Source organism: Erythrolamprus reginae, chromosome 2 (assembly GCF_031021105.1).
Source record: "Erythrolamprus reginae isolate rEryReg1 chromosome 2, rEryReg1.hap1, whole genome shotgun sequence".
Classification (NCBI taxonomy): domain Eukaryota; kingdom Metazoa; phylum Chordata; class Lepidosauria; order Squamata; family Dipsadidae; genus Erythrolamprus; species Erythrolamprus reginae.
In genome coordinates this window covers 17,789,858-17,806,972 of record NC_091951.1, presented here as the reverse complement: position 1 = coordinate 17,806,972, position 17,115 = coordinate 17,789,858, and the positions used below count along the sequence as shown (strand labels likewise).

At 43.5% G+C, this 17,115-nt stretch overlaps 1 protein-coding gene across 1 annotated transcript; it reads right to left on the bottom strand.

Annotated features, from left to right (window-relative positions):
• Positions 1-1,031: 1,031 nt before the first annotated feature.
• LOC139159790 (zinc finger protein 429-like) lies at positions 1,032-12,838 on the bottom strand. Its single transcript, XM_070737181.1, has 4 exons — positions 12,570-12,838; positions 10,027-10,240; positions 8,598-8,729; positions 1,032-4,099 (listed from the first exon to the last, which is right to left on the bottom strand). The coding sequence occupies exon 4, from the start codon at positions 4,011-4,013 to the stop codon at positions 2,832-2,834; it is 1,182 nt and encodes a 393-aa protein (XP_070593282.1). The 5' UTR covers positions 4,014-4,099; positions 8,598-8,729; positions 10,027-10,240; positions 12,570-12,838; the 3' UTR covers positions 1,032-2,831.
• Between the last annotated feature and the right edge of the window lie 4,277 nt (positions 12,839-17,115).

Sequence of the window (17,115 nt, the reverse complement as noted above, 5' to 3'; positions counted from 1 at the left end):
TTATGACTACAATTCGGAGAGGAATCTCCGACATTCAGTGAAGCAGTAGGTAGATGAGGGATCAGACAGGCACAATCCTGCTGCACGAATCCCAGCGACCAGTTAGGTCCCACAGAGTGGGTCTTCTCCGGGTCCCGTCAACTAAACAATGTCGTTTGGAGGGACCCAGGGGAAGAGCCTTCTCTGTGGTGGCCCCGGCCCTTTGGAACCAACTCCCCCGAGATTAGAATTGCCCCCACCCTCCTCGCCTTTCATAAGCTTCTTAAAACCCACCTCTGCCATCAGGCATGGGGGAACTGAGATATTCTTTCCCCCTAAGCCTTACAATTTACGCATGGTATGTTTGTATGTATGTTTGGTTTTATAATAAGGGTTTTTTTAGTTGTTTAGTATTGGATTGTTACATGCTGTTTTTTGTCACTGTTGATAGCTGCCCTGAGTCTGCGGAGAGGGGTGGCATACAAATCCAATCAATCAATCAATCAATCAATCAATCCCAAACTCCTGTTCTGTGCCATTCTCCATACTGCATGTCCCACACTGTTTTAAAGCAAGGTATCCCAAAGCATCTCCAAAGCTTCTTCATTAACTGGGCAATGACCTGTGCCAGGACCTACGTGGCCCCTCCTCCCACATAGGGCAACCCCAGTTTGCTTACCTGGGACTTTGTCTGCTTAATGACCCCTGAAATTTAACAGCCAGACATCAATCCCTGGGGAGATCCTGCAGATCAAGCAAGGGATCTGTGAAAGTCTAGAAACAAGCACAGCTATTACTGGAAGCCAACACGGGATGGTGAACAGTAGATCATGGCAGAGAAATCTTATTGCATCCTTTGACCAAGTGACTGAATTATTGGAATTGGGAAATTCTGTGGACAACAAATACAGTACTTGGATTTGGGGAAGGCATGTGATAAAGTAGACCCCAGCCTAGTTCTTTGCAAGATAGAAAAGTGTAGGATAGACAGGATCACCACCAGATGGATTCACAACTGGCTGACCAATAGCACTCAATGTGTAGACCTCAATGGAAGTATATTTTACTTTTATTCAGTACCTGTGGAGTAAAAGCCAATTTTTCTACATTGCTCATTTGTCCACCAACAAAAGCAAAGTAAACATTAGTATAAAACAAACTATTTCATTTTTAGCCTTTTTTTCCTTTCAGCTGAGAGAAAGAGGATCCCTTGTAGGTTAAGACAACTTGAACTCAATTCAACTAATTTCTTTTCCCCAAACTTTCCCTTCCCATTGCAATGAAGTTAGTCCATGTTAAGACCACATTACAAGCCTCAATAAATGGTTTTTAAGGCTCCATTTATTCAATTTTTAAAAACTGCACTTGCGGGACATGCATGCTCAGAAGCCCCTTGATCTCATGGATCACAGAGAGACCTTTTGAAAGCAATCTCCCCAAAGCTCCTTCCTGGATCCAGCTGAAGTGCCCGATCTTTCTTCAATATGCCCCTTGCCTGCTGCTACATTCTGTGCCCGATCTCTCTTCAATATAGAAACATAGAAGACTGACGGCAGAAAAAGACCTCATGGTCCATCTACTCTGCCCTTATACTATTTCCTGTATTTTATCTTAGGATGGATATATGTTTATCCCAGGCATGTTTAAATTCAGTTACTGTGGATTTATCTACCATGTCTGCTGGAAGTTTGTTCCAAGGATCTACTACTCTTTCAGTAAAATAATATTTTCTCATGTTGCTTTTGATCTTTCCCCCAACTAACTTCAGATTGTGTCCCCTTGAAGTTAGTCGGGGGAAAGATCAAAAGCAACATGAGAAAATATTATTTTACTGAAATAGTAGATCTTGGAACAAATATGCCCCTTGCTTGCTGCTACGTTCTGTGCCCGATCTCTCTTCAATGTGTCCCTTGCCTTTTTAAAAATTATTTTTATTGATTTTTTTACAATATAAAGACACACACAACATAAAACAAGTGTTTTGTGAATTGTGCCCACCACAAACATTCATACCCCACCACAAAATTGGGGGTTATAGCTACTCCCCACATACTCATAACTCTTTTACGTAATCACTTCTGTAAGTTTATAATGCGACTTTTGGAGCAAAATACAGTGTTCCCTCGATTTTCGCGGGTTCGAACTTTACGAAAAGTCTATACCATGGTTTTTCAAAAATATTAATTAAAAAATACTTCGCGGTTTTCCCTATACCACGGTTTTTCCTGCCTGATGACATCATATGTCACTGCCAAACATTCATCCGCCTTTATTAATTTTTTAAAAAATAAACTTTAATAAATAAAATGGTGAGTAATAATCTAAGTGGTTGCTAAGGGAATGGGAAATCACAATTTAGGGGTTTAAAGTGTTAAGGGAAGGCTTGTGATACTGTTCATAGCCAAAAATAGTGTATTTACTTCCGCATCTCTACTTCGCGGAAATTCGACTTTCGCGGGCGGCCTTGGAACGCATCCCCCGCGAAAAGTGAGGGAACACTGTATTCTCAACCCTCCCAATATTTACAGCCTTTGTAGGATCTCCCTTCTTTCACTGTGTGAAGTTCCTGGTAAACATTAAGATGTGTTGAAAAAAAGTTCTCCCAAAGTTGTTCACAGCTGAAGTGATTTATCTCTGCTATGGACTTTCTGGTGCTTTTTGAGATTTGATTTAGTAGGAAATGTTTTCTCACACTCTGTGCACTTGTAAGGCCGCTCTCCTGTGTGTCTTCTGGTGTGCTTGTTAAGACCTGAAGAATAGGCAAAACATTTCCCACATTCCCTACATTTATACGGTTTTTCTCCAGTGTGGATTCGCTGATGTATCACTAGAGAATCTTTCCGTGAAAAACATTAATCGCACTCTGAGCATTTGTAAGGTTTCTCTCCTGTATGGATTCGGCTGTGACTTCTAAGGGACTCTGAATGAGCAAAAGTTCTTCCACAGTCTAAACATTTGTAGTTTTTTTCCCCCGTGTGAATTTTTACATGACTTTTAAGGGCTGATGAGGTACGATAAAATCTTCCACAGTCGATGCATTGATATGGTTTCTCCCCTGTGTGGGTTTTATGATGTGTCCGAAGTCCATGCTTATGAGCAAATGATTTCCCACATTCTATGCATCTGTACGGCTTCTCTCCTGTATGGACCCTTTGGTGGCTTCCAAGGTGTTGTTTTTGGGTAAAGCCTTTCCCACACTTGCCACATTTATAGGGTTTCTCCCCTGTGTGGACTCTCTGATGAATCTGAACATGGGTTGGCGAAATAAAACTTTTCCCACACTCCCCACATTTATGGGGTAGGTCCTCTTCATGCCATTTCTGGTGTCTCTGAAGTTCTTCAGAATATATAAATCGTTTCTCACATTCTGGGCATTCATAGGGTTTCTCTCCAGTGTGACTTTTTTGATGTCGCACCAGGCTTGATTTCTTAGAAAAACATTTCCCACATTCGAGGCACTTTTCATTTTTCTCCCCACCAGCGAAGTGTGTTTTCTCATGATTCCGAAGACCCGAACTCAGGGTGAAACCTTTCCCACATTCAAAGCATTTGTAAGATTTTATTCCTGCATGAGTCTTCTCATGGGACCAAAGCTGTGCATTCTGAGGAAAGCTCTTCCCACATTCCCAGCATTTGTACGGTTTCTCCCCTGTGTGAAGTCTCTCATGGATTGTGAGAGTGGATTTTTGACGAAAAAATTTCCCACAGTCCAGACATTGATACGGTTTCTCACCAGTGTGAATTTTCTGATGATTACGAAAGCTTGACTTTTGACTAAAGCATAAGTCACATTTTTCACATTTATGGGTTTTTAGTCTAGGGTCACTTCTGAGATCTTTGGTGTCTTTTCCAGAAGATTTCTCACCCTCCAAAGTTTTACTGGATCCACTTCCCACATGGACCTTCGTGTGGGTCAAAAGACGGGACCTGCGAGCAAAGGATTTCCCACACTCTGAGCATTCATGGGTTCTTTTGGGGGTGCTTGGTGGGCTTCTTGTGTCTGACGGGGGATCCGAGAGTTTCCCACCCTCCATGATTCATAGTGGCTGCTGCCTTGGGCTGAATTTCTACTATTTCTTATTAGTTGTCTTGAACGTCAATCTTTGGTCACAGCTGTTTTCTGGTGGAACAAGAAAGAAGATGAGAATCACAAAATTGTTGAAGGCAAGATGCTGACATATGTAAACCACTCACGAGAGTGCTGTAAAGCTCCATGCATCTAAGTCAAAGTGCCATTGCTAATGCTCTCTACATGGGGCTACCTTTGAAAAGTGTTCAGAAACTTCAGATCGTGCAGAATGCAGCTGCGAGAGCAGTCATGGGCTTCCCCAGGTATGCCCATGTTACACCAACACTCCGCAGTCTGCATTGGATGCCGATCAATTTCCAGTCACAATTCAAAGTGTTGGTTATGACCTATAAAGCCCTTCATGGCATCGGACCAGAATATCTCCGAGACCACGTTCTGCTGCACGAATCCCAGTGACCGATTAGGTCCCACAGAGTTGACCTATAAAGCCCTTCATGGCATCGGACCAGAATATCTCCGAGATCGCCTTCTGCTGCACGAATCTCAGTGACCGATTAGGTCCCACAGAGTTGACCTATAAAGCCCTTCATGGCATCGGACCAGAATTATCTCCGAGACCACCTTCTGCTGCACGAATCCCAGTGACCGATTAGGTCGCACAGAGTTGACCTATAAAGCCCTTCATGGCACCGGACCAAATTACCTCAGGGACCGCCTTCTGCTGCACGAATCCCAGCGACCGATTAGGTCCCACAGAGTTGGCCTTCTCTGCGTCCCATCAACCAAACAATGTCGGTTGGTGGGCCCCAGGGGAAGAGCCTTCACTGTGGCGGCCCCGACTCTCTGGAACCAGCTCCCCCCAGAGATTAGAACTGCCCCTACCCTCCTTGCCTTTCCTAAACTCCTCAAAACCCACCTTTGTCGTCAGGCATGGGGAAACTGAGATATCTCCCCCGGGCCTATACAATTTATGTATGGTATGTTTGTATGTATGTCTGCTTAATAATGGGTTTTAAAAAATATTTTAAATTGTAAATTATTAGATTTGTCATTAATTGTTTTATTGTGTTGTGAGCCGCCCCGAGTCTACGGAGAGGGGCGGCATACAAATCTAATAAATAATAATAAATAATAATAACAACTGCAACAGTGAGGGCAGAATTGCAGTTCGTGAGCAAAGCGGTCATGTGATAGCTCACGTAATGACCCCCTTCCTCAACAATTGAAATTGCAGCCCAGTTAAAGTTCTAACTCAAGGGCTGCCTATTGCCGTGATGGCGAACCTATGGCGTGCATGCCACAGGCAGTGTTCCCTAATTTTTTTGGGGGGTGGGCGGAAAAGTATAGTGTCTGAGCGGCAGTCCCTTCGGGACTGGGCGGCACAGAAATAATAAATAAATAAACAAACAAACAATTACATTAATTGAGGCATCAGTAGATTAGATAGATAGATAGATAGATAGATAGATAGATAGATAGATATAGATGATAGATAGATAATAGATAGGTAGATGATAGATGATAGATAAATTGGCAACAGCAGCCAGGCTTCTCTATCTCTCTCCCCCTTTGCCTGGTCCGTGGCCAGGGGGCTCCCTCTCCCATTTGCCTCCCTCTTCCTGTACTTCCTCTGGCGGGGGAAGGGAAAAAAATGTCCCTTCATTGAGAAATAATTTGCACACTCGCAAGAGCACTGTCAATGACTTGAGTATAAGTCGAGGTCGGATTTTTCAGCACATTTTTGGTGCTGAAAAGCTCGACTTATGCTCAAGTATATACGGTATATGTGTGTGTAGTGTGTGTGTTTGAAGGTCTTGGAATATTCGGGTTTCTTCCCGTGTAGGTTTCAGAGATTTCTGGTGACGTTTCGACAAGGTCCCACTCGTCATCTTCAGGCTGGTGCTTCTGTCCTTGTTCTAGGGTGAACACTGCGAGACCTGAGCTGCCTTCCTTCTATAAATACTGGTGGGTGAGTGTGGTGTGCTGGCTCAGCAGTTTCAAGCTTTGTTGAAACTTCCTGGTGAGTCAGTGGGCAGTGTTCCCTCTAATTTTTTTGGGGGGTGGGTGGAGAAGTATAGTGTCTGAGCGGCAACAAACAAATAAACAAACAAAAAACCCACCGTTTTGCCTCAGAGAATTTCAAAATAAAATACTGTACTGTGTGTCTATAACAGTGAGCTCATAATCGGGCAACTCTATCAATATCAAAATGCCACTTAAATAGTTGAGCTAGTTTCAAACTAGATTTTGATTTTCTTTCTCTCTTCCTTACTCCCATTCTTTTTCTTTCTCTTTTCCTTCCTCTCTTTTTTCTATCTGTTTCTCTCTCTTCCTCTCTCTCTCCTTCCCTCTTGGCTTCTGGGCAGGTTTGGAAAACTCTGAGTTGATGATGATTTTTAAGTGAGCGATTACTCACTGCTCGGCTTAGAGGGAACTATGGCCACAGGTGGCATACGGAGCCATATCGCAGGGCACGTGACACTTTGTCAGGTTTCAACTCCAGCATGCGCGCTGGCCAACTGATTTTCGGCCTTGAAAAAGGTCTTTCGTTCTCTGGAACCTTCAAGGAAGCTTCCCTGAAGGTCCAGAGGCAAAAGCTTCACTGAGTGAAACCCACAGCCAGCTCAATCAGCTTGAACCTGGTAGCTTCTGCCTGTCCCAATTGCAATCGGGAAGGCAGCTTCACACTTTCGTGTCAGGGAAATAATACGAAGATATTTTCAAAAATTCCCCTTTTGCGGCTGGAGGACAATTCCTTCAGGTTCTTCTGTCTCCTCCTTTCTTTGCAAATAGGGTAAGCATTACGATGAAGCTGGCTAGGACTGGGAGGGGGGGCAGAGGAGACAGGGATGGAAAAAAGAGAGGGAGAAGTGAGAGGGAGAAGGAATGAGAGAGAGAAAGGGAGAGAGAGAAATGAGAAAATGTCGGAGGGAAAGAATGAGTTAGAGCAGTAGTTCTCAACCTTCGGGTCGGGACCCCTTTGGGGGTCGAACGAACATTTCACAGGGGTCGCCTAAGACCATGGGAAAAGACAAATTTCCAATGGTGTTAGCAACTAAAGCTTCTATTCTGGCATCTCGGAACATATTTTTACAATCCAACCAATCAGGCGTTTACAGGTGGGTGTCCCTCTGACCTCTTGCCAATCCGCTTAAAGATCTGTTGGAAGAATTGGCACTAAACTTATAGTTGGGGGTCACCACAAGATGAGGAACTTCTATTAAGGGGTCGCGGCATTAGAAAGGTTGAGAACCACTGAGTTAGAGGAAATACAGTCAAATGAGGGAAAAAGGAGAGAGAAATGAAAGATTGAGAGAGAGAATGAGAGAGGGACAAAAGGAAAACAAATGAGAGAGAGAAGGGGAGAAAGAAAAAGGGAGAGAGAGAGAGAGAGGAAAGAGAGAAAAACAAATGAATGTGAGAGAAATGAGAGCAAAAAGGGAGAAAGAAATAAGAGAGAGAAGGGGGAGCGAGCGCGAGAGGTACACAGAAATGAGAGAGACCTGAAGGGAGAGAATGAGAGAGAGGGAAAAAAGGAAAGAGAGAGAGAGAGAGAGAGAAGTGGAGAGAAAGAAAGAAAAAGGAAAGAGAGATGGAGCAAAGGAAAGAAGTGAAGAGGAAGGAAGGAAGGAAGGAAGAAGGAAGGGAGGAAACATAGAAGTCTGACGGCAGAAAAAGACCTCATGGTCCATCTAGTCTGCCCTTATACTATTTTCTGTATTTTATCTTAGGATGGATATATGTTTATCCCAGGCATGTTTAAATTCAGTTACTGTGGATTTATCTACCACGTCTGCTGGAAGTTTGTTCCAAGGATCTACTACTCTTTCAGTAAAATAATATTTTCTCATGTTGCTTTTGATCTTTCCCCCAATTAACTTCAGATTGTGTCCCCTTGTTCTTGTGTTCACTTTCCTATTAAAAACACTTTCCTCCTGGACCTTATTTAACCCTTTAACATATTTAAATGTTTCAATTATGTCCCCCCCTTTAAATATGTTAAAGGGTTAAATAAGGTCCAGGAAGGAAGGAAGGAAGACATTTCCCACAGAAAACACTGTGAGCCACAAAATTCACCCACGTGGCTGGAGAGTTTCATGTGACTGAATGGGGGAGATGTTGACCATGCCCATCCAGGTTCTGGGGCTCCCAATGTTTTCTTTATTGTGGGAAAGGATGGATCCAAAGGGCTCTTGGAGTGTTTTAAGGTTGCAGAGACCTCCAAGGTCCCGTCCAGCTCTTACTACTGGTGGAGTTCTACACCTGATGCTAGTTGTGCTTTTCCTAAGCAGAAGCCAAGGCTACCTTTAAGCCACATGGACGATGAAGATATTAAGGTCATCCTCTAGCCACTTGATGGTGAACCTATGGCATCCAGTTTTCACAAAAACTGGCGTATTTGTGCCTTACCCGAGCCCTCCGAAGCACTCTGAGATCTCCCAAACCCTCTGTGTGCCCCATTTTTTGCAAAAATGGCCCTGTTTTTCACCTGTTTTGCAAAAAGTGGGGAGTGCAGAGGGTTTGAGAGGCCTGCAAAGTGCTCCTGGGGGGCGGCAGGGGGAGACAAAAGTTTTTTTTTTTTACTTACCTCTTCGCAATCTTGGTGTATCTTATAGTCTGAAAAATACGGTAATTTGCCCTATTGGCACTCGCAGATAAATACGTGGGTGTTGGGTTGTGGTTTGGGCACTCAGACTCAAAAAGGTTCGCCATCACTGGCCTATAGGAAACAAAAATAATGAATGCAAACACTTTCACTGTATTGCCGTTTTGTCAAATAAAGATAAAAGACAAATGGCGGCAAATATACGTTTCCCCGGATGAAGTTGCAGGGTCCAATCTGGGTAGGTTAGGAGGATCAGAGATTTGGTCTCCAGAGCTTTCAGTCTTGTCTTAGGAGCCCATCCTCAGGGATCCTCCCTCCAGCAGATTGTGTGCTGTTCTGTATGTGCTGCGGTTGTATGTAGACCGACCCAAATTGGAACCATTAAAAAAAATGCTTATATTGCAAATCATTATTTTGTTGAGCCAAAACGGAAGAAACCAGCAGGATGGAGTCCACCAGAGGCCAAAATGCATAGTCATAAGTAGGAAAACTCAAAGGAAGACGAGAGAGATCAAGTAGGGAAGAGCATGAGTGGAAAGGGCTGATCTCCCTCACCCCACAACCAAAGAGGTCCAGGCAAGGTGTTCAAGCAGAATTTGGTATGTAGTGGGATAGAAACATAGAAGACTGACAGCAGAAAAAGACCTCATGGTTCATCTAGTCTGCCCTTATACTATTTTCTGCATTTTATCTTAGGATGGATATATGCTTATCCCATGCATGTTTAAATTTAGTTCCTGTGGATTTATCTACCACGTTTGCTGGAAGTTTGTTCCAAGGATCTACTACTCTTTCAGTAAAATAATATTTTCTCATGTTGCGTTTGATCTTTCCCCCAACTAACTTCAGATTGTGTCCCCTTGTTCTTGTGTTCACTTTCCTATTAAAAACACTTCCCTCCTGGACCTTATTTAACCCTTTAACATATTTAAATGTTTCGATCATGTCCCCCCTTTTCCTTCTGTCCTCCAGACAATACAGATTGAGTTCATTAAGTCTTTCCTCATACGTTTTATGCTTAAGACCTTCCACCATTCTTGTAGCCCGTCTTTGGACCCGTTCAATTTTGTCAATATCTTTTTGTAGGTGAGGTCTCCAGAACTGAACACAGTATTCCAAATGTGGTCTCACCAGCACTCTATATAGTGGGATCATAATCTCCCTCTTCCTGCTTGTTATACCTCTAGCTATGCAGCCAAGCATCCTACTTGCTTTCCCTACCGCCTGACTGCACTGTTCACCCATTTTGAGACTGTCAAAACGCTGGCTGACCTTGAAGTAGTGTCACCCAACACCATGGGAGCAAAACCCAATTTTTCTGCATTGCTCATTTGTCAAATAAAGATTTTAAAAATGGATGCTTGTTCTGCAAAGATTTAACCAAGATTTATTTATTTACTTTTAAACTTACAATGAAGACGCCTCTGGCTCAAGACTAGGTATGACCCTCACTGCTGACCGATTTGGTTTCTCCTTAATCGATTGGCTCTTTGTGCAGGAAGCTGCTTCTCCATCCAGGCCACAATTTCCAAATTCTCTGGAATGGAGTCCTGGCCAAAGGTTGGTGGATCCCAATCCAGGAACATCTCTTTCTGCTCTGGGAAGATCACAGCCACATCGGTCTCCTGCAAAGAAAAATGGAAAAGGCTCAGATGCAGACAGTGACGTTGACTATGATCTGTAAATGACCTGGAAAAGGGAGGAAAAATAGGATTATTGGACAAGGATACAAAATAATGAAGATTGAATCGTAATTCAAAAATACCTTAATATTTGGAAGAATGTATAAATTCTAAAACTATAATTTCTCTAAATATGTTTGAATTACTATGAATATGAGATTTTAACATAAGTTGATAATTACAATGTTGATTTTTTATTAGGCATGTAGAAATGATTGAAATAAGGGAAAAGAAAAGATAAATAAAAATATCAAGGAAGAAACAATATGGCATAAAATTAAGAGGCATGAGTGACAATAACTATCCTGTAAAGCAGCGATTTTCAACCTTTTTTGAGCCGCGGCACATTTTTTACATTTACAAAATCCTGGGGCACACCACCAACCAAAATGACACAAAATGACACCCTAAGACACTCTCCCCTCTTTTTTCATCCCTGTCTCCTCCCCACCCTTGTGTGTGTGTGTGTATACACACTCTTGAACCATTTCCAAAAACAGGTGAGGGCTGGGTTTTTCTCTCTCTTATTCTTTGGGTGCTTTTTATCATATGCTTTAAATCAAGAGTCACTTCTCTCTCTTTTGTTTCTCTCTCTTTCCTCTCATTCTCTATCTCAATCATTTTCTCATTTCTCTTTTTTCCTCCCCTTTTTGCTCATTTCTCTCTCTCTCTCTCTCCCTTCCTCTCCTTTTCTCTCTCTCTCTCTCTCTTGCTTTCTTTCTCTCTCTTTCTCTTGCCTTCTTTCTCTCTCACTCTTGCTTTCTTTCTCTTTCTCTCTTTTCTTTCTCTCTCTCTCTCATTCTCTCTCTCTTTCTCACTCTCACTCTCTCAGCAAAATGTTGCGAGACCGGAACCTGAGCTTCCTTCTTCACGGCACACCTGACCATGTCTCACGGCACACTAGTGTGCCATGGCACACTGGTTGAAAAACACTGCTGTAAAGTTAAGCATTAGCAATTAATTTGGAACAAAAATTGAATGGTGGTAGACCCAGGAGGAAAAACTAGGCTAAGAGGCAGCATTAGATTGGTGTACAATGTACCATTTCTATATACATATAAATGATATAAAAACAATAATTTTAAGAGTAGCACCGATAGTTCAAAAGTTTGGAATATATCAACTGTTAAATATGAGGTGTTAGGATAGAAACATTCAGGGAAAGGTAAAGAGAGAGGAAGAGGAAGTAGAAGGGGGAGAAAAGGTAGACATGGAAATAGAAGGAGGGAGAAGGAGAGAGAAGTAGCAGAAAGGTGGATGAGTGGAGGGCAGAAGGAGGGGGAGATGGAGATAAGGGGAGGGGAGTATAATGCAAAGAAGACAGATTGAAAAGAGGTGAAAACTGGTGCAAAATATGATATTGATTTTTTTAGTGATGGAATTAAATGTATGTTATTGATATACTTTAATGTATGTGTGTATTGACATATAAATGGAATTGTGGAGAAAAAATTAAAAAAAACTTTGCAAAGAAAAGAGATGATGAGAGAGATCGGATGGGGCAGAGCATGGGTGAAAAGGGCGGCTCTTTCCTGCTCTTTTTAGAGGCTGCAAGGCCACAAAGATTCCAGTTAGGCTTTTCATGAATTTATTTACAATTATTCAAGTGAGACTTCTGGCCATCAGCTTCTTTCAGCAGCTACTCCCAAGAGCCCCCTCAAAATGTCCTTTGTGCTTTGGAAAAAATCCACCAAGGAGGAGCCCCCACATCACAGGCTCTTCCTGGACAAAACAATTAAAACATAAATCTTAGAAATGCTGCATATCTTTTTAAAGCAGAAGAAAACAAAGGATTAGCATAAAAACAAAGGATTTAATTTTTGACCTTTCAGAAAGGAGATCTCTTTTGTGGGTTAAGAAAAGACCGAACCCAATTCAACATTTAAACTCCTTTCCCCCAAAGAGGTCAGAGTGTGTTAATAACACATTACAAATCTCAGACAATATTTTAAAGAACAATTTACACCCACCCACCCACTCCCCCAAATGTATTTGCGGGATATGCAAGCGCAGAGACCTAGTGGTCTGCCGGATCACAAAGAGACTTTCTGAAAGAAACTTCCTCCAAACTTCCTTTCCGGATCCACCTGGATTCCCTCGGGGAGCCTTGGCCGGGCGAGGAGGGGGCAGATCCAGCCCGGAGACGGAGCCCCCTTTGTCTCCCTGAAGGGAAGAGAGGGATCCACTTGCTCCCTGCAGGCAACGCCAGAGCCGGGGAGAAGATCTCCCGGCAGGAAGGGCAGCCTGGAAGCCGGAGGGAGAGCAGACTTACTTTCACCGAGCGGGACCCAGAAGTCTGGCCAGAGGGATAGATCCACTTGCTCCCTGCAGGCAACGCCAGAGCCGGATCTCCCCGAGGAAATCCCTGCAAGCCGAAGAATGGGATCCGCAGCTCCCTTCTTCCTGGCGAGGAGAAGATCTCGTGGTAGGAAAGGCGGCCTGGAGGCCGGAGAGGGAGCAGCCTTAACAGGACCCAAGAACTTCTCCCGAGGGATCCAAGGCCGATCCTCGCCGGGCGAAGGAAAGAGGAGATCCACCCACTGGAAGGGGAAAGAGGGTGGGCTTCCGGCTTCCACTCGAACTCCGCCTACGCCTTGAAGCGCCGCCTCTTCTCCCCCCTCCCCTTTCACCGAAGATCACGTGCTCCGAAACCCTTGGTGTGTTTTGGTGGTTATGTGTGTGTCTGTATGCGATGGCGCTGGCAGCTGAAGCTCTGCACCTGCCCTGAAAGAGTTGCCCAAAAAGGCCCGAAAAAGTCGGAGGGTCCTTGGGGCTCTCTGAGGTTGGTGGTTGGTTGCTGCCCTGATGCTGTTACCTAGTTTGGGAAATGAGATGTCTCCAGGGAAGCCCTGAAGCTCAGAGACCCCAAAGGACCCCCATTCCCTCCCTCAGCTCTTCTCCTTGACTAACTTTAAGGGCTCCTGGCTTTTGGGGGGCTGGAGAAGAGGGGGGGGACCCTGACCCAGAGGAAGAGCAGCTCTGAGGGGAACTCCACACACACACACACACACACACGTTTAGGGGCACCTCTTCCCTTGTGTTCCAGTGGGATCCAATTTTTATTTCATGTATTTATTTGTTTTGTCCAATACACAATAATACACTATGAAGGTTACACAGCATATATTTGAATAGAATATATTAAAGAAAGAAGAGAAGAGAAAATATAGGAGTAAAATATAACTAGAGAGAATAGCAAAAAAGATAGAAGGGATAGAAAAGATAGAAGAGATAGAAGATATAGGAGACACTATAGGACGGGACGGAAGGCACTCTGGTGCACTTATGTACGCCCCTTACTGACCTCTTAGGAACCAGGTGAGATCAACCGTAGATATTCTGGAAAACCAGGTGTCCAGACCAAGAAGCTCTCAATTGACCTTCCGTGTATCCCAGGACTGGACCTTCTTCCCAAAGAGCCTTAAATCCATCAAGAGAGAGAGCCTCCACCAGACTTATATTATAGGTTATCTATTAACTTATGTTATAGAGCCCCTGGTTATGACATCACATATGGGAACAAGCTAAGTTCACTACAAAGTGGGCAGCCTCCTACTCACGCCCTCTTATTTTTCTTAGTTACCTCATATTAAATGGACCCTAAATGAATGTTCAACTGAATCTATACACTCAAACCTTAACACTGCTATTAACAATCTAGGACTGGAGCAACTAGTAACAAATAATACTAGACTCAAAAATTGCCTTGATCACATTCTACAACAGTTTACACTCAATTTATGGACTGCAAATAAATGAGCCCTTTGCCAGCAGTGACCACAGCATGATTGACTTTTGTCTCAATATACGTCCTGACCAAAACGACCATAATAATAGGATAATAAATAAATATGTATTTATTAATAAAATAAATAAATAAAATAAAATAAAATAACCAATTACAACTTTTTAAAAGCCAACTAAGTTATCATAGATGCCGACCTCTCATGTCTTGATCAGCAAGCATTATTCTCTTGACTGTATTTTATGGACTGCAGTATGCTCCCTCGCATATTTGGGTATACCAGGTGAATTGACAGTAAAATATATAAAACTAATTGTCTGTCATGTCTGCAGATGAGATCATGGTGGCACACCAAGCGTGGCAAATTGGCTTGAGGAGACCTGGTTGCCCTTCTTATGTTTGCCTGGATGCACTTGGTGTGGTGGGACCTTTTGACATTCCCGTCTCTCAGATAATTTGTGAACACCGTGTAAAAGGCTCCAAGTGCTTTCAAGATGAATTTGGGACTCCCTGTATGCTATCATATCTCAAGACCTAAAAAGCACAACAAAATGTTCTTTCTGCGCCAACTCAGGAAGCTCAAAGTGCCCAAGGAGCTGCTGATTCAGTTCTACAGAGGAATCCTTGAGGAGATTGGCAGGTCCATCATGACGTCTCTGGACTCTGACTGTTACTTGTGAAGATCAGGTTGAGGCATAACAAGGCTGTTCTCATCCATTTTATTTTATTTATTTTATTTATTTTATTTATTTTATTTATTTTATTTATTTTATTTATTTTATTTATTTTATTTATTTTATTTATTTTATTTATTTTATTTATTTTATTTATTTTATTTATTTTATTTATTTTATTTATTTTATTTATTTTATTTATTTTATTTATTTTATTTATTTTATTTATTTTATTTATTTTATTTATTTTATTTATTTTATTTATTTTATTTATTTTATTTATTTTATTTATTTTATTTATTTTATTTATTTTATTTATTTTATTTATTTTATTTATTTTATTTATTTTATTTATTTTATTTATTTTATTTATTTTATTTATTTTATTTATTTTATTTATTTTATTTATTTTATTTATTCTATTTATTTTATTTATTTTATTTATTTATTAGTTGGACTTGTATGCCGCCCCTCTCCGAAGACTCGGGGCAGCTCACAACAAGTAAAAACAGTCACAACAATCCAATTAATTAAAATATTTAACGATTTAAGAAAAACCCCATGTAATAGCAAACACACACACAAGCATACCATGTATAAATTAACATGCCCAGGGGAGATGTTTAGTTTCCCCATGCCTGACGGCAAAGGTGAGTCTTAAGGAGTTTTCGGAAGGCAGGAAGAGTAGGGGCAGTTCTAATCTCCGGGGGGAGTTGGTTCCAGAGAGCCGCCGCCGCCACAGAGAAGACTCTTCCCCTGGGACCCGCCAACCGGCATTGTTTAGTTGACGGGACCTGGAGAAGGCCCACTCTGTGGGACCTAATCGGTCGCTGGGATTCGTGCGGCAGGAGGCGGTCTCGGAGATATTCTGGTCCGATGCCATGAAGGGCTTTAAAGGTCATAACCAACACTTTGAATTGTGACCGGAAATTGATCGGCAGCCAATGCAGACTGCGGAGTGATGGTGAAACATGGGCGTACCTAGGTAAGCCCATGACTGCTCTTACAGCTGCATTCTGCACGATCTGAAGTTTCCGAACACTTTTCAAAGGTAGCCCCATGTAGAGAGCATTACAGTAGTCGAACCTCGAGGTGATGAGGGCATGAGTGACTGTGAGCAATGAGTCCCGGTCCAGATAGGGCCGCAACTGGTGCACCAGGCGAACCTGGGCAAACGCCCCCCTCGCCACAGCTGAAAGATGGTTTTCTAATGTGAGCTGTGGATCGAGGAGGACGCCCAAGTTGCGGACCCTCTCTGAGGGGGTCAATAATTCCCCCCCCAGGGTAATGGACGGACAGATGGAATTGTCCTTGGGAGGCAAAACCCACAGCCACTCCGTCTTATCCGGGTTGAGTTTGAGTCTGTTGACACCCATCCAGGCCCCAACAGCCTCCAGGCACCGGCACATCACTTCCACCGCTTCGTTGACTGGGCATGGGGTGGAGATGTAAAGCTGGGTATCATCGGCATATTGATGATACCTCACCCCATGTCCTTGGATGATCTCACCCAGCGGTTTCATGTAGATGTTAAATAGCAAGGGGGAGAGGACCGACCCCTGAGGCACCCCACAAGGGAGAGACCTCGGAGCCGACCTCTGACCCCCCACTAACACCGACTGCGACCGGCCAGAGAGGTAGGAGGAGAACCACTGAAGAACAGTGCCTCCCACCCCCAGCCCCTCCAACCGGCGCAGAAGGATACCATGGTCGATGGTATCGAAAGCCGCTGAGATATCGAGGAGCACCAGGACAGAGGATAAACCCCTGTCCCGGGTCCGCCAGAGATCATCCATCAACGCGACCAAAGCGGTTTCCGTGCTGTAACCGGGCCTGAAACCTGACTGCTGGGGACCTAGATAATCAGCTTCTTCCAAGGACCGCTGGAGCTGGAGTGCCACCACCTTCTCGACAACCTTCCCCATAAAGGGAAGGTTGGAGACTGGATGATAGTTGTTAAGTACGGCTGGGTCCAGGGAGGGCTTCTTGAGGAGGGGGCGCACAAGCGCTTCTTTATAGAGTGATGGAAAAACTCCCCTCCCCAAGGAAGCGTTGGTAATCTCCTGGGCCCAGCTCCGTGTCACCTCCCTGCTGGCCGAGACCAACCAGGAGGGACACGGATCCAGTAAGCAGGTGGCAGAACTCACAGCTCCGATGGCCTTGTCCACTTCATCAGGTGTCACCAGATCAAACTCTTCCCAGACAGGTGGACAAGTACGTGCCCCAGTCACCTCGACTGACTCGTTGTCAGTCGACTCTGTTTTACAATTGGAGTCGAGGTTGGCCCGGATCTGAGCGACTTTATCAGCGAAAAACGTGTTAAACTCCTCGGCACTACTCTGCAAGGGCTCCCCAACTCCCCCCTGATTAAGAAGGGAGCGGGTCACCCTAAACAGAGC

Excerpts from the sequence above, each read along its gene's own strand:
- LOC139159790 (XM_070737181.1), bottom strand. The coding sequence starts at position 4,013 with ATGGAGGGTGGGAAACTCTCGGATCCCCCGTCAGACACAAGAAGCCCA.